A 26,533-nucleotide genomic window follows, 5' to 3' on the forward strand; every position below is an offset into this window, starting at 1 on the left:
AGAGTTTACTTTCACTTGAATGTCAGAGAATAAATACCTGTTTCACGGATGGATCCCTACCAGCAAGGACTGGTTCCTTGGGAATGTAGCCCAGGTGCCCCACTGAAAGCATGAAGTTTCTCAGAAGTCTAAGGTTTTAGCTGATATGAATTTTATATTGAATCCCTTGTATATAGGCAAAATATAGCCATCTTCATTTTAATACAAAGATAATATTTTGTATTACATTTTGATACAATGAATTTTCTTGGAAAAGAGGTATTTATCCTGTGACATTTGAGGAGTTCTTTGCTCAGTGTCACATACCTTTAGGTGGAGCCACTGTGTTGCTGAGCTCCAGGGGGCACCTTTCTTATCGCAAGCTTATGCATAGTACCCCTTGGAGTTGTGCACTGCACAACCTGTACTACCACTGCCTCTGGGGCATTGTATGTACACCCATTGAGCCATAAGAATACAGAAAAGGGGGTCAAGGAGGCCTACGCCACATTCTCAGCTCTGGCCATGTCTGAGCAGACTCAGGCATTCTTTCGAATCTGCCTAGTAAGTTCCCCTGAGAATATTCTTTGTATCTCCCATTGACGGCACTTTCATTCTTTTTGGCAGCACAGAACAACAGCCTGTTTCTCTTAGAAAATAGGCTTTTGTGAGCAGCTAGATGTGTAAATCACACTTCTTACAATAAAACTCTTCTTTACCAGAACACAGCCATATAATAAATAATGTGTAAGCAGGTACTGATAATATTTGAAGTATGCTTTAAAACAAGCTGTGCTCACAGCCACCTAGTTATCTCACCAGCTGAACTGAACAGATTCCCTGAAATTTTCTCAGTGTAATGGCACAGTTTATGCCAAGAACCTCTTCCTCTGGTCAGAGGTCTTTCCACAGCATTTCAACCTTAACGTTTTTGCCCCAACTTCTAATTAAGCACCTAAGCATCGAGGCTTGCCTCTATCACTATCTGTAAGCACTTTTTTGGTAACATTCAATCCTTAAGTTAATATCTTGAAAGTTATTTTATTCAAAACTGAGATCCTGTTGGGATATTAGATCTTTATCTGCTTGGCACCTCATTTACACCTGATGTCTGGTCCTGCCTTCTATTTCCTACCTCTCAATTAGTTTTTCCTTTTTTTAAATTGTGGTAAAATATATATAACATGAAATTTGGCATTTTAAACATTTTTTTTAAGTTTCTTTATTTATTTTGAGAGAGAGCATGAGCAAGAGAAGGGCAGAGAGAGGGACAGAGAATGAGAGAATCCCAAGCAGGCCCTGTGCTGCCAGCACAGAGCCCAACCTCACAAACCATGAGATCATGACTTGAGCTGAAACCAAGAGTCGGACACTTAACTGACTGAGCCACCCAGGTGCCCTTCAATTTTTGGATTCAGCAGAGTCAGGTAGCACTTTCCACATTTTCTGGGTCCTCTTCCTTCTGTAACTCAGAGCTTCATTAACAATTGATTGAAGGGTGCCTGGGTGACACTTGATTTCAGCTCAGGTCATGATCCCAGGGTTGCAGGATGGAGCCCTGTGTCAGTCTCCATGCTGGTGTGGAGCCTGCTTGGCATTCCCCCCGCCCCTTCTCTCTCCCTCTCTCTCTCTTTCTCTCTCTCTCTCTCTCTCTCTGTCTCTCTGCCTCTCTTCCCTGCGCATGCTCTCGCTCTCTCTCTTTCAAATAAAAATTAAAGAAAAAAACAAGGAACTAAAAAACAAACAAACAAACAAACAAAAAACACAACTGATCAAGAAATGGACAGAAGGAAAGCAGCTTTCCCACTCCAGTTCTGCTGAGAATCTTGTCAGTCAGGCGAGCAGCTACTGGAAGAAATTATTTCAATCCTATTTCTCTTAAATAATCATCAACTTACCAACTTACCTCTACTTTTATTTTTCTATTTTTATGGAATATGGAGCAACTAAAGAAGAGTTATAAATGTTTATGTACAACTTAAAGACTAATGATAAAATGAGCACCCAGTGCCTGCCACCTGGCTTAAGAAATTGCCAGGACCATAGGAGCCCCACTCCTCCTCTCTCTTTTTTTTTTTTTTTCTCTTTGTTTTGCTTGTCTTACAGGTTTGTATGATTAGAGTCCTACTATAGGAACTATTCTGTGATTTGTGTGTTTTTGATTCAACTTGGTGTGTGTAGCTAGTGTCTTCACTGCTATATGGTATGCCATGGAAAAACTACACCACGATGAATTTATTCATTTTACTGCTGATGTATATTTGAGTGTTTTCCAGTTTTTGTCTGTTGTCTTCAGTGCTGCTACGTACATTCTTGTGTGTGTCTCCTGGGAATGTGTATAAGAGTTTCTCTCAAGTAAACAACTAGAAATGGAGTTTCAGGTGATAAACTTTTTACTCCAGTGAAATGTGTGTGATTTTTTTTCTTGCATCTACTGATGTGATTAATTGCACTAATTAATTTTTCTGGTATTGGTCAGTCTTGCATCCCTGGGGTGAAGTCAAACTCCATTGTGATATATTCTCTTTTTACTACAATGTTGGATTTAGTTTGTTAATTTTTTTTTTCAAGACTTTTGTTTCTGTGACCTGTAATTTTTCTTGCTTGCTATCTTTGTCTGGCTTTGGTAAAAGAGTTATCTTAACCTCACGACATGTATTGGGAATATTTCCTATGTTTCCATTCCCTAGATTCAGTACTATTTGAATTGTTCATTCCTTGAACTTTGGTAGAACTTACCTAGAAACAGGCCCTAGTTTTCTCTGTCGGGAGATTTTAAACTGATTTAGTTCCTCAAATGATTGCATGACTGTTGAGGGTTTTCTGAGTCCGTTTTCAAGAGTTCTGTTTTCTAATATTTTGTTTTTATCTAACTTTTCAAAATGTTGGGTATAAACTTATTCATATCTTCTTACTATCTGTTTTAAGCTGCATAGCACTATAGCTATGTCCCCTTTTCATTCATAATGTTTATTTGTGCCTTCTCTTTTTTCTTTTGTGTCTGAGATCTGTTGATTTCATTAATCTTTTCAAAGAACCAATTTGGGGTTTTGTTGAATCCTCTTTCTTGTATATTTCTTTTTCTCTTCCTGTTTCTGTCTTTAATTCCTTCCTTCAAATTTCTTTGTTTTTATTCTGTTCTTTCTTTCTTATATTTCAAGCTAGAATTTTGTCTCTTTAATTTTGAAACTTTTCTCATCTTTAATGCAAGTAGTTAAAGCTGTTGTAACTTTCAAGTACTGCTTTAGCAGAATCCTTCCTGTTTTTATATATATTTGCTATCATTAAGTTTTAAATGTTTTCTGATTTCCATTACGATTTATTCTTTGACTCATTTGTGTTCTTTAAAAAACGTATCAATCATTATTGCAAGTTGCAGGGACACCCAACTCATTACCCTGATAGTTCATAAGGGAAGGAAACATTCAGGCATTTAGCTGTGTTTCCTTTATGCATTCTATTTCAAGTAAGCCAAATACTTGGCTAAGAAAGTTTTTCTTTTTAGAATTCTAGCCCGTAAATGTAGATTCCTAATAAACTAATGGATCTGTGTAATGATGGTCACACGATGTTAAAACCTTTATATGAAAGCTTGACGGAGAACTTTATAATGTAGGAATCAGGCTGACATTTATTAAGCAGAGAATTTTTTGTTGGCCTTTCCAAAATACCACTGGAACACACAGATTATTCTAGTATCACTGAAAACGTGGCAGTCAGTCATGTGCCTCATGATGTGCTGCAATAGTGCAGCCCCACCTCAGAAGTAGTCCTATCCAAAAAAAATCTTTTGAACAAGGATCTAATTAAGCATCTACATGAAACTATCAGTTTACTGAAAATACAAAGGATAAAGGAACAGTTTCATGTTAGATGATACACAAGGAAGCAACCAGCCGAATCCAGGCTGTAGGATCATCAATAGGACAAATGACCTGGCTTCTTCTGTAAAAGAATAAGGTGAGAGGGTGAGTTGATACAGAAAAAAAGATGACATAAGAAACGTAACGACAACAACAAATTTTTTTTTTAATCTTGCAGTTCTAGAAGTTATTACTTACATCAAAAAGGCCATTTAGGGGATATAGTCTACCATACTGCTAGAAACAGAAGTCCAACTTACTTTTTAAAGAGACAAGTTTGCTTTTCTTTGTACTTTGCTACCTTAGTCTTTTAAAATAGAAATAGTATGCAAGCCCCATTATAAATTTGTTTAAATTTGCTTAATCCGTTAGATGTTTTTCCTAAAAATTGTGTATAAATCTAATTTATAAATCTATTTTTGTCTTAAAAGAATTAAAGAAATTTGCTTTTTAAATTTCAGCTGACTTTTTTAGTAAAGTGAGTAATACTTTTGTCAAATAAAAGACCCTTTCCCTTAGTTAAGTTTTGATTTGTATGTAGTGAGTTTTCTCAAGGGACAACATAAACATACCATTACAAAAACGAACAAACAAACCAAAAATACATGTCAGTATACCACCAAGGAATCTTCCCATCTTCCAACAGAATAAGCCATTAACTTGTCATAACATCATTTGACCTATGTCATTTACCTATTTTATAAGGACATCATGAGGATTAAAGTTGTAACATTATAAAGTCTATCAAGCAATTCTTTTTACATGGTTTCTCTTCTTATACTTTACCCTAATGTTCTGGATCAAACTATATACTGATTTCAATTTGAATATTTTTTCACATATTATGTATAATTCTTTTTCAAAGTATTCAGGGAGATTAAAAACCCTCACAATTATATATTACCTAATGCAATCTACTATAATTGTTTGCTTGCCTCTAAGTTGGAGACCATTTTTATTTAGGGTTTTGCCTTCTGAGAAGAATATTTATGGAATTTCAGAAAAGCCAAATAAGTAGAACGTTCCATTCTCCTAAACTGTAGTACTTTGTAGATAGGCATTTTGATTTGAAACGAAAGATAAAAGTTTTAAGGACATCTCTTAGAAGTCAGACCTGAAGACCAGTCAGCCCTAAACTTGCTTTACCCAGATAGTTTCTTCAGCCTTTACATCATCATTATAAGACAGGGAATCCGACTTCATCACAAATGCCTAGAATTATTAATTGGGGGTGGGGGGAGGGGAAGGAAGCATTCCTCACAAGCCATTGCTATTACTTAATTTTTTATTACACATTAATATGTTTAATTCTATTATTTCCTAAGTGAAAATTTTATTCTTTTGTTGTGGTAAAATATACATAATATAAAATTTGCCATTTAGCCATTTTTAAGTGGACAGCTCAGAGACATTAAGTACATCCTCACTGTGTTGCAACCATCACCACCATCCATCTCCAGCACTTTTTCACCTTCCCAGACTGGAACTTCATACCCGTTAAACACTGACTTCCTAGTTCCTCCTCCCCTCAACTTCTGGCAGCCACTGTTCTACTTTCCACATCTGTGAATTTGAAAAAGGTTTTTCTAAGGACAATATGGGTTTGCAAGCATAATTCGTTCTGGAAACATGCTTATAATCCAAAGCACTTGTATATCAAAGGGAATTTCGAGAACCATTGGCTCAGTTGCGATCATGACATTCGGCATCTTGTACTGCTCATATTGCAAGACATCACTAGTTTATCAAATTAAAATTTATTAGAAATGTTTGCTCATCTTACAGAACACTTGGCAGAACAAACTTCTTGCAATCCAAGGTTTTACTGTGGTTTGAAATCAGTTTAGTGTAAAGAGAGCAGGGGTCAGAGTACAAGCAGAGCTGCCTTCTGTGATAGGAAAGAACTGTGTGGTGCTTTAAGGTCATTATTTACAGATAAAGAAATAGTGTGCCGTCACTGGTGCCACATACTCACTATGTTCCATGACATTTATTATAGGCAGAGAATTTTTTGTGGGCCTTTCCAAAAGGACAAATCAACGAGGTGCTGAAATCTTGGCTGATACTTTTAAGGTAGGTAAAGGATAATTTATGCCCAGCATACAGTAATTATTTAATAAATATTCATAGACACATTGAATCAGTATGTCATGAATAATGGTATCTATATGTCACCAGCTTTGCAAAAAAATGCCTAATATTTGTACATTTGCTAGAAGTTTTAAGAGTTATCAAATTCAAATTTCTCAATAAATAAGCTGCATTGGGCTACCATAGCCACAAAAGACAAAGTTATCATGGACGTCTTCTTTTTTCTCTCAGTGTATAATCATGCAACCACCTGGCAGATTTCCTGGCACAATAAATGACTTCAAAAAAATTCTGGGGACCCAGCTAACTCTAACATGAAGTGTAGATTTTTCGGATTGGAATCAAGGATCACTTGTACTCGGGTACCTATTATGTGCTGGAAGCTGTGCTAGATATTGCACATACATCCTCTCATGGTCCCTTTACTCTATTGATTATTAATAGATTGACTCACCAGACGGCTTAGGAAGGGATATAACCCCAAGAAGCTCTTTCCATCTTGAGGGTGTGAAGTTCTAGTTTGCACAGGATTTTCAGACATATCCTTCCAGAGTAGCCCACTCCGTAGATCAAGCAGCAAAGCTAGGTGTTGACACAGTCACACATCTGAGAGAAGTCTCTGCACTTTCTTCTTAAAAGTAGTCTTTATTTAATTGGCAATACCAAAACCTACAGGTCCCAGTTCTTCTTCCAGATATTCAGGGCCCCTGGCACCCTCTTTAGAAATAGGCATATTTGGGGCAGGTTTAAATCGGTTTTAGAATTATTCTGCAATGCCAAACTGCTTGTTTCTATTATACGCATAGGACTATGCAGTCTCCACAGTCCCGGTGGCTGATGCTTTGCATTTGAAGAGTTTCTGCAGCATGGCTGGGCCTAACCTAATCGCAATTGGATCCAGTGAATCTGCACAGAAGGCCCTAAAGGTAGAAACAAAACTATGCTTCTTAATGCAACAGGCAATGCCTACCACATGTTTTTTTCTAATTCTGTCTACTGGGCGGCAGCAAGCAGGATTGGGGGGAAGAGAATAGGCTGGTACTGGAACTTTCTCAGATATACTATCGTGACCTCAGATTCATTGAGAACCAGCAACACCTAAGTGTTGGAAGAACTCATCACTGGTGAAGCATTCTTACTCATCCACCAGGTTTCCTAGAAAGGCCGTGATTCAGACAGAATAAGAAATACCAAACTCAGGGCATCTGGGTGGCTCAGTCGTTTAAGCATCCGACTTCGGCTCAGGTCATGATCTCACCATCTGTGAGTTCGAGCCCTGTGTCAGGCTCTCTGCTGTCAGTGCAAAGCCTGGAGCCTGCTTTGGATTCTGTGTCTCCCTCTCTCTCTCTTCTCTTTCCCCACTCATGCTTTGTCTCTCTTCCTCTCTCAAAAATAAGTAAACATTAAAAACAATTAAAATAAAAAAAAAAATACCAAACTCATCACAGTTATTTCCTCCTGGAAAAAGGAAGACATGCAGCCAGTAGCACTTTTCCTAAGTAAGATAGTTGGTACACAAGGGGTTGTTCTATTATTCTTACCCTTTTGTATGTCTGAAATATTTGATAATGATCTTTTAGAAAGGCACGATTGAGAAGTACATAAAAACCATAACTTCTTTGTTTGCATTTAGAACACTTAAATTTTAGGACAGGAATTTGTTTCATTTCACAGGTGAGAATAGGAAAGCACAGAAAAATTGTGATTTGCCCAAATCACACAGCTAGGTCAATAGTGGAAGTCATTGATAATGAAGAAAACCTTCCACTGCTACAGTGCTTTATAGTCCAAAGACCCGTTCCTTCTCTGTAACTAACAGCCCCGTGAGATCATCTGGACGCTCTTTCAGGGCAAAGACTATGTCTGTTTTGCTCACTATTGTTCTCCTTTGTGCTTGGTCCATGGTGGGCCCTTAATAAAAATCAGGTTAATGGATGAATAAATAAGTGAGAGAGGTGATAGTATCTCCATTTTGCAGATGAAAACTAGATCAAATGACTCACCCCAGGCCCCGAGGCTAGCACTAAATGGTGGGCTGGCATTACCACCCCCTCCTCATGATTTACTGAAGTACTAAAGAGAGAAGTTCTTCTCAGGCAAAGAGAGGAAGTCTGTGCCCCAAGGTGCACAATTAATTTTTTTGCCCTTTTAGGTCTTTACTTGTCTACCTGAGTGCTAGACTTGGCGCAGTTTGTCTCAGAAGAAATCATTGCCTGCCATTTACTGAATTTTCCCCCTGCATTTTCTGCAGCCTCTTCAGCCAGCTCTGCTGGCCTTTCCATCTTCCTTTTCTCATACCATATCTTTGATTGTATTTCTAGGACTTTAACAATTGTTGCTAAACAACCTGCCTCAGAACTTGAATTTGGTGGCTTTTTCTATGCTCCCTCTTTTGTTCTGCTTCATCTGGATGGCTATGTCAACTTTACACATAAAGAAGGTGGTGCCTTGAAAGAAAGTATTTGATGGATGGTATCACTCAAAGGATCTAGGAAGATTATTTTTCTCCTCAGGGTCTAACTGTGGTGTTTATCCATGGCAGCTGGGTTGGTCAGCACATGTCTGAAATTGAGTATAAGGGAGGGAGAGGGCTGAAACTGGTTTATACTGTGCTCTTGTGTTAATTAGCAGAAGGAACCTCTTCTGGGTAGACAAATTACAAAAAGTAGCCCCATCTGCCATTCTGGGTAGACTAGATCCCTAACTCAAGTAGCTTGGTCCCTAATTCAGATAGGTCACTTACTCAAATAGTCTGGAGAAGCAAACATCTAACAAATTAAGAAATAATACAATTATGGTTAACTAACAAAACATTCTATGAAGTAGTCCTGACTGCTTTCACAAGACAGGATGGAGCTCCTTGAAGCCTAGATATTGGGAGAAAACTTCACAGACAAAAATGGGCCTAGATGTGGGTCTTAAAGGATTTGGCAGGGCGGGATTCAGTGAGACAGTGTTCCAGGTGGGGCACAGTATAAGTAAAGACTGAGCCAGACACATACAAACTAGTCTAACCAATGAAGAGTTTTCCTGTGAGCTCCGGGAGATACAACTGGATGGAGCAGATGAAGTCTGAAGAAGTAGGGACTTAAAAGTGAGGAAGAAGATGAGTTTTTCCCCATGAAACATGGCTTTTGAACATGGGCTTCTGAAGAGAAGGGTTTGTATTGCTTTAGAGATGTTGAACCAGCATTCCTTTTGAAAAAAAAAAAAAAAAAGATGAAGGGGAAAGACCTTGCAATCCGAAAAGAGGACCACTGATAACCTGGGAAAAGAAAGCCAAGCCCCAAGTCCCATTGTATGCCTTAGTAACTCACCACCTTTTTTTTCTCCCTTCATCTTTCCCTTCCTATTGTCAAGTCAAGTCCTCTAAGGTCACATCTTTTAAGGGCCTCCTATGTGGACTTTACAGTCCTCCTTCCTGTAGAGTCTATTTGAGTTAGTGTTAATAATGATGCTCACTCTATACTTGAAACCTTCTGTGTCAGAAGCTATAAATAATCCTCACTAGTAAGGCATTCACTCTTTGGAGATCATGTTTTCCATCAGCAAATGTGCTTCCTAAGCCACAGGCCTGTAGAGTTGGCTAATGCCTACCTGCCATGTTTCTAGCATCAAAAAGATTCTCTTATTTGTAGTGAAAGCAGATGGACAAAGTAAGAATAGTGAGATCTCCATGCAGGCATGTTCTCAGGTCGGAACTAGGTGGGTTGGTGAAATTCAGATTTAGTGAACTGAACTGTTTATTTATTTGAGAACAGTTTTGGCTTCTGTATTAGAAAAGTCAATAAAATTGATAGTGTGGCAAGTCCTACTACTAATTTGGAGATATCAATACTGATATAGATAGGCAGAAAGACAAATGGATAGAAACAAATAGATCATTTGCACATAGTGAACACATATTTTTTTCCATTTGACAGGTGAAAATACTGAGATCTGATGAAATAAAACATTTTGAATACGATCTCGGGGTTTTGGAATCAGATTTCCTGGGCCTTAATTTTCTTCCCCCCAGTTGCCCACCTCACTCTATACCTGTTCTTTTTCAATTGGAAAACTTTTCCCAATTATTTTGCCATAAAATTATTCTGGCTAGGCTTCCTCTTTCTCCTTTCCTCTCTCCAACTACCCACTACCTCTTCCCATTTTTTTTGCTGCAGTGTCCAGGATCTGACCCATCAGGAAAGATGTGAGTTTGGTCCCAGATGTCTGTTTTTCCCTTGCAAATCTTGATGTCTCTGTAGAGAAGCCTGTGGCCATTTGGGCATCTCGTTGAAGGGCATAGCACTTAAACAGGTGAATCATGCCTTCCTGTGCCACACACTGAGAGCTTGAATACTTCCCACATCTGTCACTGCTTGTGGAATACTTGCCTCCTTCAGAGCCAGAAAACTATTTCTTACATATTCATGCAAAGCTGAGAGCCCAAGGGTTTCTGGTTAGTCTTATTGCATTTGAAACACTTTGTAATGGGTTGCAATCAATTCTGGTTAATGAAGTGGGATCTTATGGAGATAGTCATCATATCTGTCTAGGTTGTAGTAGATTTAACAGTGTGTGCATTGTATATTTAAATGAAATCATCAGTCTAGGAAGACTTGAGCAACTCTCTGCTAAAAAGCCAGAACACATTTAATACAGGGCACATTAATACACATTTAACACAGAGTGTATTTAATGAAAGGAAGGAAAAAAGGATATATTATTACTGCATTTTCCTGTTGATATGGCCAAGGTGCTGGAGGTTAGGTTGATTTGAACAAATACCTAAAGACATTTAACATCAAGTTTTACCCTTGAAATACTATTATCTAAGCAAAATTCATCTTTAGAGCAACCTGTCCATTTTACAGTTTTTTCCCCATACTTTCCATAATTCTGCTCATGCCTTTGGGCAATTATACCTTCATCCTGCCCTTCTAACTGCAAGAGAATTCAATCACCAAAAAATACGTATTCTATTATTTCATTCATTTAAAGTTAAACAAAAGACAAAACTTTAAGAGGTAAGAGAGTTGTGGTCCAGTGGGCTATTTTGTATTTATAATTTTTAAAGTTACAGAATTATGTATATAATGTATTATTGGAAGTGGGCTGAAATTAAGTTACATAAAGTAATTTTCCAAAATCTGGGTCTAACCCTTAAACCCTTACTTTACCTGCTACATGATTCCTGTCTTTCCTGCAGACAAGCTTGTTTTTTATTTTATTAATGAAGAAAAAAAAGACAAACTTCATACCCCTTGAGCAACATCTTCCCATTTTCCCTCCCCCCAGCCCTTATACACCTTAAATATATACAAGTTTTGTCAGTTATACCTCAATAAAGTTGGGGAGGCAAAGACATGACAACAAGTAGATTTGTGCCACATCTCATCCATTATTTTTTCTAGATCCATTCCAAAATCGACTTGCTTTCCAGGAACCTGGATTAATTACATGCTCTCTGTCATAGGAGGACAGACTGTAATTCCTGCCCTCTGGAGGGACTCACTATATTGATTTTTAACTCAATCTCCTTGGTGGCATTCAGTCCTCCAGTCAATTAAGGGGGGGGGGGCGGGGGGAGGTGGAGAAAGGAAGGAAAGACAAAGGGAGGGAGGCAGAGTAAGAGGGAGGGTGACATTTAGCTGAAATTTTCCCAAAACTAGGGAGATGAGGAAGCTCAAACCGGGAAGCCCCGTGGAACTGACAAGCTGGGGGGGCTGTGCCATCTGCTGGCCAGGCAGCAAGCGGAGTGCTCTCACCTTCCTAACCCCTCAGGGAAACCAGTTATTTGCTCCTTTTGGCATCTACAATTTTGTTTATTGGCCTTTTTTAAAATTAAAATTCCATTCTTTTGTATCACAACGAATTATTATTTTTAAATGCTTTTGATAGAAGTACTAAAAGGATGTGGTAAGAAAAGAATTATGAGTTCACCACTCCTTTTTTTGGTCCTTGTCATGTAAATGGAGCTGAAATATAGTAAGTGGAAATCCAGTAGACTTGTAATTTTAAATTAAGATGCTCATAACGTATCTCGATGGAAATGTCTTTTGGTTTCTTATCTACTTCCTGAAATAACTAACTGCATTTGTAAGATTTCTTGAATGAGGACATGGGCTGCTTCGCAGAGAATTTAAATTCCATAGCACGAAGCATGTTTTTTCTTTTGAATGACTAACTATATAACAGAGGTCACTCAGACAGTATTTCCTCTCGTTTTGACTCAGCGTCAGCATTGATTTTTTGTCCAAAAATGTCCATGTTATTTTATAGATGGTCACATAAAGAAAGAAATGGAAAAACCCTTAATGTGTTTGGATTTTGTATGTTTTTTTATTGCCTGGAATTTCCTTTGATGATAACTGGAACAACAAATAGCAAAAACCAAAAGACAGAATGAGACCTAACTAGTATCAACAGGGTGATTGAAATGGAAAAATAAAGACTTTGCATTTCTAGTTGTTGTTGTCACAGGGAATTATGGTGTGTAGCCACAAGATTTCCCACTTTGGGTCTCTTCTGTGAAATATATGCTGACAGTCCCATTGTAGGTTTAATTTAGTCTTCTTATTTGGTTGTCTGTTCTAGTTGTATTCATGAGACCCACAAAACAATGACTTAAAAAAAAAATCTACCATGCCTGAATTAAGAAATTAACAGAAAACCAAATAGCCTCTGAGTTTGTAACAACTGTTTATGCTTTTTTCCTGGCAGCGGTTGCCTTATCTGACGATATTCCCAGAGCTGTATGCCAACAAGGCTGGGGTGGCCAAAATAAAATACTTTGGCATGATAGGGCCATAAATAATCTGAAGCTGTGAGACCAAAACAGCCATGCTGAATTTCAGCACTAGTTCCAAGGCAGGAAGAAGGCAAAATTAGCCAAGTAGGAGAAAGGGAATAATAATAGGGTTTTATTCTCTTGAGGTTTCAAGAAAATTTCAGAGGAAGAAATTACATTTAAAGGACCATTTATTCTGTCCATTATATGATGGGACATCAAAAAATACTCAATAGACTTTATGGGATGTTATAGGGGGAAATCAAGCATCTGTTTTGTGACCGAACAAATGTCCTCTGAATGGGCCTTTGAATTCAAGACTCTTGCTTACAAAAGAAAAGGCCTAAGTGACTTTAAATGAGTGTTTTCTAATGAGAAGTGTGGTTTAAAACCACCTGCAGAACTTTCTGAAAACACACTGCCCTGGACCTATCCCAGAGAACCCTAACATTCTGGGTTTGGGTTCAAGCCCCAGCATCTGCATTTTTGAAAAGCTCCACAGATGATCTAGGAGCACAGATGAAGTTAAGAGCCACACTGCCCTCATGGATTTCTGCAACTTCCAAAAGCACCTAGCTTAGAATCCTGAATAACACACACCTGAAGAATCCAGCCACTATGCATTGTAGGTGCAAAAGTATGCATTCTGCCTAGCAGCAGTAAAAGTAGAGAAAGTGTCATGATTAAAGCCATCAAAAGCTAGAAACTCCTTACCTTTTTGCTGCCTGGAGTTCAACATTGCATAACTTAAAATATAACACCTAACTGGGTAATAGCTTGAATGCCAATATTTAATCCATTTGGCATGCTAAAATTCCTTATTAAAATATTCCAAGTGACCAAAAAATCGCTGTTATCAATTTCTGAGGGCAGGATATTTGCATTTGACTCACGTTTCCATACCCCCTCCCCCAACACACACACACACACACACACACACACACACACACATCTAACAGGACCTGATCTCAAGGTGTGAAGTTTTGTGCCAAAGAGGCAAAAAGGTTAAACTTCACACACCATTACTGATATTAAAGAATGTACCTTTGAAAATAATAGTATGTTGGGACACCTGGGTGGCTCAGTCGGTTGAGCGTCCAACTTCAGCTCAGGGCATGATCTCTGGGTTCATGAATTCTAGCCCCACATTGGGCTCTCTGCTATCAGCCTGGAGCCTGCTTTGGATGCTCTGTCCTCCTGTCTCTCTGCCCCACCTCACTGATACTCTCTCTCTCAAAAAAAAAAAAATAATAATAATAAGCATTAAAATAAATAAATAATCATATGTTGATTCTAGTAAAGAAGCATAGTTGTCCAAAGGTCCAAAATGGCTATGAGAACTAAGCAGATAACTTTGTTATTTTGGGTAATCCATGGGTTGTCATTCTGGCTCTGCCACCAACTCTCCCCATGGGTGACCCCTGTCTCCTGTACTCAATCTCATTCTAAACAAAGTTGAATCAGCCTCACTAAAGAATGAGAGCTTCATTCTTTTCCATTGAAAATTTCAGGGTAGAGGACTGTGTCTTGAACATGTGGATGTGCAAACACCTGGCAAAAAGTAGCACCAGAACAGGGATAGTTCCAAAGTGGGTTGACTGTAGACTCTTTGATCACTGTTACATTGTTCTTTCGATGGCTGTGGGTGATTGAAGACTTGTGCTTAGCTGAATATCTTCATGCCTGTTTGAGGATAGAAAACCACAGCAGACTCCAACCTAATTCCATCTTTCTTTGAGGAGGCATCAATGGCATCCAACTATCAAATTGGATATCTAACAAACATCATTTTGTAATTTATACATAAAAATCTAATAGGAAAAAAAGGTGAAGCTCCCAAAAGCCCTTGTTACTGTCCCTTTTGGAGAAAGGCTTCTTTAAACACAATTGAAAAAATAAAACCGGGGCAGTGGAAAAAGAGTCACAGCTGAGCTTGAAGCTTGAGCTTCCTATTGCTGGATGAGCTCCCAGCAATTCTTTATTGAGCAGCAACTATATGAAAGATACTTCCCCATGCACAGGGGACACTGAGATGAGTGAGAAACAGTCTCTGCCCTCAAGGTCCCTCCAGTCTGATTGAAGAAATAGGACAGGACATGAAGATATAAATGCTGTCACAGTGTAACATAAGATAAATGAGTAATAAGTACAGGGTCCTCATAGAGAGGATGGGAGTACTAAGGGGGGAGTGATCACAGGAGGTAGGAGTCAAAGTCTGAGTAGACCAGAATGAACAGCAAGTCTGCCATAGAGAAGGAGTGGTTATTACGAACGGGACAACTAGGGAAATGTCTATTTTATGATCCATAGACAATGGCTGAAGCAAGGGCTGGGTGCAGGGAAAGAAAGTTAAGTTTCCAGACATAAGTTGGGACTGGTCCAGAAGTCAAAGAGTGAAGGATTTCTTACCTGCAGGCTGTGGGGAGGCACTCGGAGTTTTTCACAGAGGTGTAAAAGCTGAAGGTGGTGTTTCAGAAAAATCTATCTGGCAGTATGCCTGTGATGATTTAACAGGGATAAAGATTAGGAGGAATAAAATTAGTTCGGTGCCATCACACAGTCCAGAAATAAAGAAGAGGAGGTCTGGACGAGGGAAATAGCCATGAGAATAGAAAGGGCTGTACAGAAGCTGAGTTCCATTTAGAAAAGTAATAGAACACTGTGACTGAGGGATGTGAGGAGCATGGGAGAAAAAAGGAGCCGATCAGCACTTTGACAGATATTTATAGAACTCCTACTCTGTACCAGGCATTGTACTAGGTCCTAGGGGACAATGATGAACAAAATGACTTCAGAAATGACTACCAGATGGGTGACTTTGGTGGGATTTTGGGAAAAGAGTTCCAGTTCTCCCTATCTGGGAGGACCTATCATGAGGACCATGAACTCAGTCCTCCCCTTCCACGCAGGAACAAACTATAGAAGATCAGTGGGCAGAAGTATGTTGCTGGATTTCACTGACCTAGATTCACATTTTGGGAACTGAGCTATACTCAGACATATTCAACTGAAAGTGGCTCGGGTAGACATCCGATGTCTAAGCTCCTAAGACACTAAGGGGGTTGGCTCCCATTTCACTTTCCATTGGCAGCAGTCTGTGGCTCATCCAAATTTGGAGTCTCTGTCCTTTACTCTTTTCCATTTATTTATTTTTTTATCTTTATCTACTCACTCTCAAGGCACACCAAAAAAATCACTTCAATATTTACATGCCCTCCATCTCCAGCAGTGTCCTGTTGTTTTTTTTGGCTGAAGTGAGTTGGCAAGAGACTGGCCCCCTCCTTTGAAAAAAAAAAAAAAAAAAAAAACCAGGATGATTTCTGTGTCACAGGCTGAAATGATGCATCACAGCACGGCCTATGTGATACTCTGGGCCATGCCAACACCAGTACCCTTAATGTTGAAGGGATTAGGAAATGTATCAGTTGAGCTAGTAGGGAGGATGGTTGAGTTTTAGGTTACTGTTTCTCTGTGGAAATCACATGTATTACATGCCTGAGGTGTTAATGAGTATCCTATTGCTTGGCTGAAGGTTAATAAAGCATATGGTAAAATATAGACCCTAAATTAGAAGGGACATGTTAACCATGAATTATTCTCCAGCCTCTAAGGAAACCATCTATACCACCTCATACAATACCAGAATTAGGCCATCCTTTGAAATAACGACATGCAAGAGAAACAAATTAAATTTGCCACCACCTTCCTGCAAAACCATTCCACTAGTGTTTCTAGTGCTATTAAAAATCACTATCTCTCCTTATTTTTATCTTTTGAAATGTCATATTAGTCCAGCAATCTGTAAGAATATTTCTAGATCTGGGGCACGTAGAGGGTTTAGTTGGTTGGGCATCTGGCTCTTGATTACGGTTCAGGTAATGATCTCATGGTAATGGGGTCCAGCCCCACATTGGGCTCTGTGCTAGGCATGGAGCCTGCTTGGGATTTTCTCTCTCCTTCTCCCTCTGCTTCTCCCCAACATGCATGTGTGTGCACATACACTCTCTCTCTGTCTCTCTCTCTCTCTCTCTCTCTCTCTGAAAGAAAAAGAATATTTCTAAATTTACTTTTCATTTATGATCACTGGATGCTGCAGTTGAGGCCCACTATTACTCAAACACTATCTGTCTGCAGATGTTAAAAAAGGAAGCTTTGGAAATATGTTACAACAGCCATTCCCTTTTAATCTCTTTCTGAAGTGGAATTAAGTTCAAAGCTGTGACCACAAATCCAGAGGTGATTCATCATACAGAGTTCAACCAAAAAATAAATAAATAAATAAATAAAATAAAAACCAAAAAATGGCAATTGGAAGCTAAATGAAAGGTGTTGAATCTATTACATCTCGCGCACATTTTCTAGTCACTCATTTGTTTTTCCATCCACACTCTGGCAAGTGATAAGAGCTCAAGATAGCTCACATGTAGTTGTAATATCAGTAGCAGTAATAATACCTTTTCGGTGTGAAAATCATGTTAATTTAATTTGAGAAGTCTAAGTTACTGGGTTTTAAACTTTAGTATGCCCAAGGATCACCCAAAATGCACATTTGAATGCACGTCACATTCCTGAGGTTCACCAGGAGAAATTCTGATTCAACAAGACTAGGAGGATGGAGCCCAGGAACCACTGCATGGTTTGGATGCAGGTAATCCACAGATCACACTGTGAGAAACACTGGCTCTGTCTGGAATCCACAGAGTGAACAGAAAATGCCACCTGCTATCATTCAGAATAATATCACATTGAGTAGAAATAACTGGCACTTCAGAGAAAAAGCTCTCGTGGGAAAGAAAACAATGCAGAATTCCACTAGATGATTGAAATACAAATGCTTATGAACAGCTAACTTTTCTCTAAAATGATGTATCTTTTTAGTGGGGGGGGGATGCTTACAGAGTAAAAGATACATATCATGTGTTACATCTGGTGCCTTTCTCTCTGTTGATAACACTTGCCTATTAAAAACAATGTATCTGAAGCAAGTTCTAATTCTCATTAGGCATAAAGGCCATCAGACTTGAATAGAAAAGTCTACATTTCTTCTGAGCTCTACCATCCTCTGGCTTGAAAATAAACATGATACTAAATTCTTCAAGTAGGAGTAGTGGAAAGAGGAAGGAAACCCAGATCTCTGTTTGGGTAAGAAGTTTGGTCCCATCCTTCAGCTTGTTAGGGAGAATTTGAGAAGGGCTTCTGGAGAGCAACCAAAGCTGATTAAAGTCAGAGATTCAGTAACCAGTGTTGATTGCACAGGATATGGCACAAGTGTTGATGGGCAACTCTTCATTGCTCTTCACTAAAGGTTGAGCTCTGAGTAAGTGTGTCTTATAGGAAATTGCCTCTGGAGACTTTAGGAGTATTTTAATAGTTACTGAAATGTTGAAATGCATTGCTAAAAGATTATTCATTCATTCAACATTTAACAAATGTGTATTAAGCATCTACCATCCGCCAAGCACTGCTGCAAAACACTGCACAAACGGCCAGTGGTGTAACTGTGCCTCTCTGGAAGCTTTTCAATAATCGTCTGTCCTTCCGGGATGACTTGGATACTTCGACTTAATCGAATTCAAGTAGTATGTCAATCGCCCAAGGGATCAAAATATATATAATGGAAAGGTAAAACTATGTATATTACTTTCTGAATCAATCAAAGACTATCAGCTAGTGGCCTTTTCCAGCTTCTTATCCCATCCTTCCTTTTAAATGAGCACATTGCCACTTGGAATAGTCATTTCTCAGCTTCCTTTGTACTAGTTATAACAATGAAACTAAGTATTACCAATGAGATAAAAGTGGAAGTTCTGGCTGTGAAATCCAGGATCTGGACTGAAAGGGAAGAGTTGTACCCTTTTCCCTTTCCTGAATTTTACTGCTTGAAAAGGGGATGTGATGGTTGGAGCATCCAGCAGCTATTTTATACCACGAGGACAAGGGCTAGATCCTAGGTATGGCAGAGCAAAAAGCTAGAAGGACCCTGGACTCCTGATGACACTATAACCTCAAAACTCTCCTATCAGAGAGAAATAAACTCTTTAAAATCTCTTTGGAGAGCAGGTAGTTTCTATTATAGCCAAATTTAGTCCTGATTGATGAAGGCTGTTCGTGTTCATTAGGCATTAGGAGAAAAATTCAAGCTGTCAAAACAACGGAGATTTATTGGTCCCCATAGCTCTAAAGTAATGCGGACTTTACAGTAGGTTTGATTGATCTGCTCAATGATGCCATCAAAGAACCAGATTCTTTTGTCTCTCTTCTTCACCTTACACAGATGCACTTCACCATAAAGCTGGCTCCTATTCAGGGCAGCACAGTGACTGCCAGCAGCTTTCTGACTACATGCTTGCTCACCTGTATTCAGGAAGAGAGACATTAATCTTCTTAGAAAAGTAAGGACGCTTCCTTCGAATCTTGTCCGTTCTTATTAGTCTGAATTGGGCGTCTGCCCATCCCTGAACCACTAACTATAAACAAGGGGTGAATTACACTGGAGCTACAATTCCCTGATTGCACAGAGGCCTGCTGAGACACTGCAGCAAACTCACGGGGGGGGGGGGGGGGGGGGGGGGGGGGCCATGGCCTATTTTAAATTTTCAAAAATAGCACAGATGTACCTGTCAGACATCACACACAATTCTACTGTTAGATTGCTTGGACCTAACTACTTAATAAACAAAAAGTGTCAGGGTATTCTTTGGACAGGAGTATTGTGTTTATTTTGGTTGTGATTAGGTTTTGTTGGCCTCGAGGCACCATGGAAATATTACTGAGACACGACGCGTTCTGAACCAAGAAAGGAGTCCCTGGCCTAGAGTCAAGGGTAGAATTAATTTCCCCTTATTATGTGGGCTACACTGGGCTGTGTGGATATGCAAATGAAAAGTGGGGTAGTTAGGAAGATAGCAAAGAATAGATGTGGGGGAAGCAAATCCTGAATTGCTCTGAAGGAGGGAATTGTCTTTATTTAGGAACATACAACTCCTTTGGGGTGAAAGGTGGGATCCTTGAAGGCTTGGGGTCGCCAGACAATACAGCAAGAGAGAAAGCAAAAACAAATGTCCTTTGTTAGAAGCACTAGGAACGTGGAGACAGGGAGAGAGAATTAAAAAGGGAGTGAGGAGTGGCCTGAGGCACAAGGCAAGGTTGGCAAGTCTTTGAAGAACACCAGAGTTCTCTATTCTAAGTGTTCTTATTACTGCAGTACTCCAACCTGCCAAACTTGAGAAAAATCTATTACCCTATGTGAATAAGATTTTTTGAGGCAATCAAAGGAAGCCTGAGGTCCCTGTTTATGTTGCCATGGTTTAAAAGAAGGGTAGCACCTATAAAATAACTGTACCTCTGAATGGATCTAATTCACTGGAAGCTAGGACGAGAGATAACATGAGAATATAAGCTGCCTCCTTTCCCCTCTCACTCTTTATTTACCCCCAAGATTGGTAGAGATTATGGAGAGGGCACAGAATACTGGTTCTCGATCCTGTCTACATAGTAGAGATACCTGGGAGAAGTGTTTAAATAGAAATACTGTTGTTTTATCTCCCTCCAGGCCAACTAAATAAAAAATCTCTATGGTTGGGGTCCAGAAATCTGTACTTTTTAAAAAGCTCCCTGGATGATTTTAGTGTGTAACCAGGGTTGAGAACCACTGGTTCTCTATAATGTTACACAAATCAAGGAATAAGGTGCAAGACACTCTCATCTAGATCTTGTAGAGAAAAGAGACCCCCTTAAAGTGGACGTGGAGGAGGAGATAGGAGAGGAGTTGGTGTTGTTCCTTCTTGTCCCACTTAAATTCTCTCCAACAAACTAAGACCAATAGAAAAGCCTGGACTGAGGCAGGAGAGCTAAGATCTAGTCCTCACTTTGCAGTTCACTAACTTTGTGTGCTTTTAGGTAAGTCAGTTTTTCATCTCTCTGAATTTCTGTAAGGGGCACCTGGGTGGCTCAGTCAGTTGAGCGTCTGACTCCGGCTCACATCACGATCTCCCAGTTCAGGAGCTCAAGCCACACGTAGGGCTCACTGCTGTCAGCGCACAGCCTGCTTCACATCTTCTGTCCCCCCATCTCTGCCCCTCCCCTGCTTGCATGCACGCTCTCTCTTTCTCAAAAATAAATAAACATTAAAAAAAGGAGAGAAATGGGCTTGATAATTTCCAAATTCGTGCCTAGTTCTCAAACTTATGATTCTCAGTAGTCTATAAAATGACACCACTTCCCCAGCTGCTCAGATTATTTTATCAACATTCACTGTCTGACACTAGCAAAGGCCATATCCAGAAGGAAACAGGGTTTCTCCCCCACCCCATTTCAAAACATAAAACTTGAAACACAGAAAGCCAGGTAACTCCCCACACAAGAGTAGGAAAAATGAGGATGGCTGTTTTCTCCGTTAGCCATGGTTTGGTTGTAGTCATTTACAGGGTATTTTGGTTTCTGGGAAAAGATATATGGGGATAACAGCTGTTTTCTTAAACACTAATCTCTTTCTTTTCAGGGCTCGTGTTAATTCAGAGGAAGAATTGAAGAGTAAATAGTATACTTATTTGGAAATTTGATTTCTTTCTTTTTCTGGTTAATTTTCCTCCTCTTTCCCATAACCATCTGCTCTTTTCCTAAAATATAAATAAATTTGATGACTTTATTCTAAAAACACTGGTTTTCAACCAGAGGCAACTTTGCCCCCCAGGGGACATTTGGTAATATCTGGAGATATTTTTGTCACAGCATGGTGGGTGGGAGAGTGGATGCTGCGGGTGTGTAGTATAGTACGTAGAGGACAGGAATGCTACTAACCATCCTACAGTGCACAGGAAGCCCCCATAAACAAAGAATATCCAGAGTGCTGAGGTTGAGAAACCCAGTCCTAAAATATGAATGAGATTTGTCAACCCTATTTCACAGAAATTGTGATTTCTGAGCACATGATAGTTAAGGTGCTTATGCCTGATGAAGGACAGGAGTGACTCCTGAACATCAAGTAGCCCGTGCTAGCAAGAGTGTTTTTCAGGAGCCAGGAATTAAGTAGCTATATACAGTACCAACGTTTATTAGATTTTTGTGTAACATACTATTTTCAGGTATTGGAACCACTTAGGCAAAACCACACGGGCAAAAACGTAATAAATATGAGATGATTATAGAAACTGAGTAACAAGGCCACATGTAATTGCCTTCGTGGGTACAGAGCCTCTAGAGATTTTTCCTTTTGTTATGTTTATCTACTTATTTTGAGAGAGAGAGAAAGAGAGTGCACGTGTGGACTCGCATGACTATGGCAGGCACACAGAGAGAGGGAGAGAGGGAATCCCAGGCAGGCTCCATACTGTCAGCACAGAGCCTGATGTGGGGCTTGAACTCACTAACCATGAGATCATGACCTGAGCCGAAATCAAGAATTGGGTGCCTGAGCTACCCAGGCGCCCACCTCTAGAGATTTTCATTACCAGCCTTTGAAGGAAATGGAGTTGGAGCTTCTGGACCTGTGATGTTCAGACTCCTTTACTGACAAATTCAATGGAGGGTAAGCAGATTTTGTTTCAAGTATGTATGTTTTAAAAAAAAAAAAAAAAAAAAAAAAAAAAAAAACACTGAAGGGGTCACCAGGGTGGCTCAGTTGGTTAAGGAGCCAAGTTTGGCTCAGGTCATGATCTCACAATTCGTGAGTTCGAGCCCCGCGTCAGGCTGTGTGCTGATAGCTTGGAGCCTGCTTCTGATTCTGTGTCTCCCTCCCTCTCTCCCCCTTCCCCGCTCGTGCTCTTTTTCTATCAACAATAAATAAACATTAAATTTTTTTAATTAAAAAGATCTGATGAACCCATGTCACTACCATATAGGAAAAAGGAGACAAGTAAGATGTGGCAGAGAGGGGAGAAAGAAGACTTCAGTCTTTTTTATTAGCTTTATTGAAATATAATTTCCATACAATAACACTTAATTTTCATACACTTCACACTTTAAATGTACAATTCAATGAGTTTTGACAAAAGTATATGGTTGTTTTAAGTTCACTAGAATCTTAACTTCTCATAGTTGGTTCTTTTACAAAAAGCTTGTGTTTTATGATTTTCTTCATAATTAGCTTTTTGTTTATAATTTAAAAATATGTTTCTAGAAGAACTGTCTGAAATTATATACTCCTACCTCACCTCATTTTGTAAAAGTGGCTTACAAAGATGCATGAAGGATAGCATAATAACCAGAAATAAAACAGAAGATTTAAAGGGAAAACAATGATTTAAATAGGTGCCAAGTTTAAGAATGCATACCATGGATTCTCATTTCATTCTTGACATATAGGACAATCAGACTTTAGGCTTCCAGTTAGTATGAAAAGGGGAAAGCGTTTCCACGTTTTCTTGGCATGTTTGAGAGCATCAGTGAATTTAGGCTCCTCTTTAGCAAACCCAGTTGCCACCCTTCCAAGAGTTCTTGAGTTTCATAAGCCCACTGAAGGTTAATCCCCAATTGTTGTCTGCCATGAGGAAGCAAAAGTTATATGAGCCAAATTTTAAACCTAAAGTTATCTGTGTCGTTAACAAAGAGGCTGTAGGGCTACTTAAAGTAACTTTAATGAAAGCCAACTCATACTAACATCCAGGAACCAAGTCTTCTAAAACTGTGAAGTCTCCTGTGTAGGGCAGTGGTTCGCTGGAACCACCTCCTACCAGCTTATGAAAGCCAATTGTCAAATTTTCAGGAATTTTGCCAGCTGGTTGTTAAACACAGCCATTATTAAAAATTAAGTTATGTAGGGGTGCCTGAGTGGCTTAGTCGGTTGAGCATCCTACTCTTGATTTTTGGCTCAGGTCGTGATCTCACAGTTTGTGGGTTCAGCCCCTTGTTGGGCTCTGTGCTGACAGTGAGGAGCCTGCTTAGGATTCCCTGTCTCCCTCTCTGTCTCTGCCCCCCCCCCCCCGCCCTGCTTTCACTCTCTCTCTCTCTCAAAATAAATAAATAAACTTAAAACATTAAATTATGTGAACTTAAAACTAAATAAATTATACTAAAAACAATACTAAAAACTTATCACTTCCTAATTCCTGTACTACATTTTACCATTCATTAGCTGTGCTCTTAAAGGTTATTTACATCTGTTGTGTACATGCATGATGGTAATATTCGATAATGGCATGCCATTGCATATCTCTTCCCAACTCTGTATTCAATAATGTTATGTTGGTAACTGGGAATTGGCAACAGTGGGAATGTGTGCATCACAAAAATCAACTTAATTTAGCTTTTTATTGATTGTCCAGACATAAGAAACTGATGGAAGAAATTTTAATCCCACAGATTAAACTTAAAAGTGTGTCACTTGTATAGCCATTACAGTGAGGGAGTATTCTTCCAGTATTCAAAAGCTATTATGTAATTCAGCAAAGAAGTCACCCATATCATCAACAAACAAACGAAGTTCCAATGTATGTTTTCATTGTTTCCCTTGTCTCATTAGGATAAACAAAAATATCAACCAATAGCCATGTTGGAACTACACTGGTTTGTCAATTGCAACACTAGGTTGGCGTCAGATGCACGAGCTCTGCAAAAAATCAACAGAAGAATTCTGTTGTGAGAATCAATTGGCAATACAAAATTTACAGTAAGGAATATTAACTGTTTTATTATTATTTATAAATTGTGTGCTACCTATCCTTTATACCAGTAAAATTTATAATAAACTTATGTGGGTATATTATGCATATATTTTCCCCTACATTTACCAACACACTACTTCCTGGAGCTAAAAATCTCAGAGTACCGAACATACATTAAAGATTTTTTTTTTTTAACCACCTAGTCTAAGAGTATACATTCAGGTAGAGTGATGTAACTGGAGGTCCCAATGATGAATTTCTTCATCTTCTTCCAGAAGGGGGCGGGGGGGGGGGAGCTCTTTCATGAGGACAGATTCTTCTCTAACCCCTAGGCAACCCTTTCACAAATGGGTTTGTGCCCAGCAGACTGGGCAGAGGATTTTGAATGACTCAAAGCAAAGCAGTCACAGTTATTGCAAAAGAAAATTTAAATGTATGCCCTGCTGATGAGATAACTAAGGAATATTTACTCACACAGAAAATAAGCATTAATCCACCAGTGCTAGGGTCAGAGTGAACAGGGCTGATTCTGGATGTCATTGCAAAGTGTGTGTGTTTGGCCATTTCTTATCTCTCACTTTGGAGCCTGCCCCTCTGCTGCTCTAGAAGCAATAATGCCTCTTTACCCACTGTTTTTTTTTTTTTCTATCCCCAAAGGCTCTACTCATCTTTCATCTACTTAAAGAACATAACAGCCAGCTTTAAAGAAACCAATCCATGGAGTTCAGTAGCGAACTCAGATGGTTTCAGGAGCCAGACCTTCTCCATCTAAAGTGCATTTAAATGCAAACTGTAAAAAATATATGCATGTTAAATAAGTTGTATCTACAGGAAAAATTAGCCCAAAGGCTGCCAGCTTGTGAGCTCAGAGTCTAGTCTTTTTTTTTTTAATTTTTATTTATTTTGGGGCACCTGGGTGGCTCAGTCGGTTAAGCATCTGACTTCGGCTCAGGTCATGATCTCACGGTTTGTGGGTTTGAGCCCTGCATCAGGCTCTGTGCTAACAGCTCAGAGCCTGGAACCTGCTTCTGATTCTGTGTCTCCCTCTCTCTCTCTCTGCCTCTCTCTCTCTCTCCCTCAAAAAAAATAAACATTAAAAAAATTTTTTAAATAAAAAATACATATTTATTTTGAGAGAGAGGGGACGTGCATGTGCATGCACCAGCAGGGGAGAGGCAGAGAAAGAGGGAAAGAGAGAGACTCCCAAGTCGGCTTCACGCTGAGTACCTGACTCGGGGCTCGATCTCCTGACCGTGAGATCATGACCTGAGCCAAAATCAAGAGTCGGACACTTAACCAATTGAGCTACCCAGGTGCCCCTCAGAGTCTAGTCTTTCAAGGGATGTTGGAGAGGTGGTAGTTTGACAGGAAAAAGGTGGGAACTTGGAGGTTGAGGTACCTAGACTTGAATCCTGGATTTACTGTCTTAACATGTGACCTTGGACAAATCATTAAATTTCTAAGAACTTTGGTTTCCTCATGCATAAAAATGAATTGTTGTGAGAAATAAATGAAGAATAGATGAACCACCAATAAATAGAAGATAGCTCAATAAATGCTGCAGTTGTTTCCTGCTATCCAATGACACAGGGAACCTGAAAGATCACCAAGCCTCCAGTACCCAAGGGAGTTAATTTTCGAAGGTGAGATTAGGGTGCAGGTATCTGGGGAAGCATAGTCAGGGCATGACTTCAGTAGCCAAAGAGGCAACAAGATATACCTTGGATACAATATACAAGGACTAGACTGTGGGAGATCTGCTTCTGCGACAGAGCTAGTCTTAGAGAATGCATGGGCAGGGGTAAGAAAGGAGATAGGATCCCAGATTTTGCCTTTTGGAAGGGGTGCTTTGGTCTGAATTTCTTTCCTCTGCACCCCTGAAATTAGAAAGTGAGGACTGTAACTCACCCAGAGGCTCTCCCTTGTTCCTCCTGCGTATACGCTTCTCCCCAGCCCTTCACAGAGCTCAGAGCGGTCCCCCCAGTGTGGGAGTTTTTCCCAGCCTTCCACAGAAACCATTGTTTTTTAAAAATTTTTTTTTTTAACGTTTATTTATTTTTGAGACAGAGAGAGACAGAGCATGAACGGGGGAGGGGCAGAGAGAGAGGGAGACACAGAATTGGAAACAGGCTCCAGGCTCTGAGCCATCTGCCCAGAGCCTGACGCGGGGCTCGAACTCACGGACCGCGAGATCGTGACCTGAGCCGAAGTCGGGCGCTTAACCGACT

At 39.6% G+C, this 26,533-nt stretch overlaps 1 protein-coding gene across 16 annotated transcripts in view; it reads left to right on the forward strand.

Annotated features, from left to right (window-relative positions):
* Positions 1-26,533, forward strand: part of DDAH1 (dimethylarginine dimethylaminohydrolase 1) — a 242,429-nt gene that overhangs the window by 203,270 nt on the left and 12,626 nt on the right. For all 16 annotated transcript variants that reach the window (XM_078451734.2, XM_078451737.2, XM_060626383.3 and 13 more), the window contains 2 exons: positions 5,842-5,915; positions 6,740-6,859. In XM_078451734.2, the coding sequence (XP_078307860.1) occupies positions 5,842-5,915; positions 6,740-6,859 (194 nt within the window). The remainder of the gene's footprint in view (positions 1-5,841; positions 5,916-6,739; positions 6,860-26,533) is intronic.

This window comes from Panthera onca, chromosome C1, assembly GCF_046562875.1.
Source record: "Panthera onca isolate mPanOnc1 chromosome C1, mPanOnc1 haplotype 2, whole genome shotgun sequence".
Taxonomy (NCBI): domain Eukaryota; kingdom Metazoa; phylum Chordata; class Mammalia; order Carnivora; family Felidae; genus Panthera; species Panthera onca.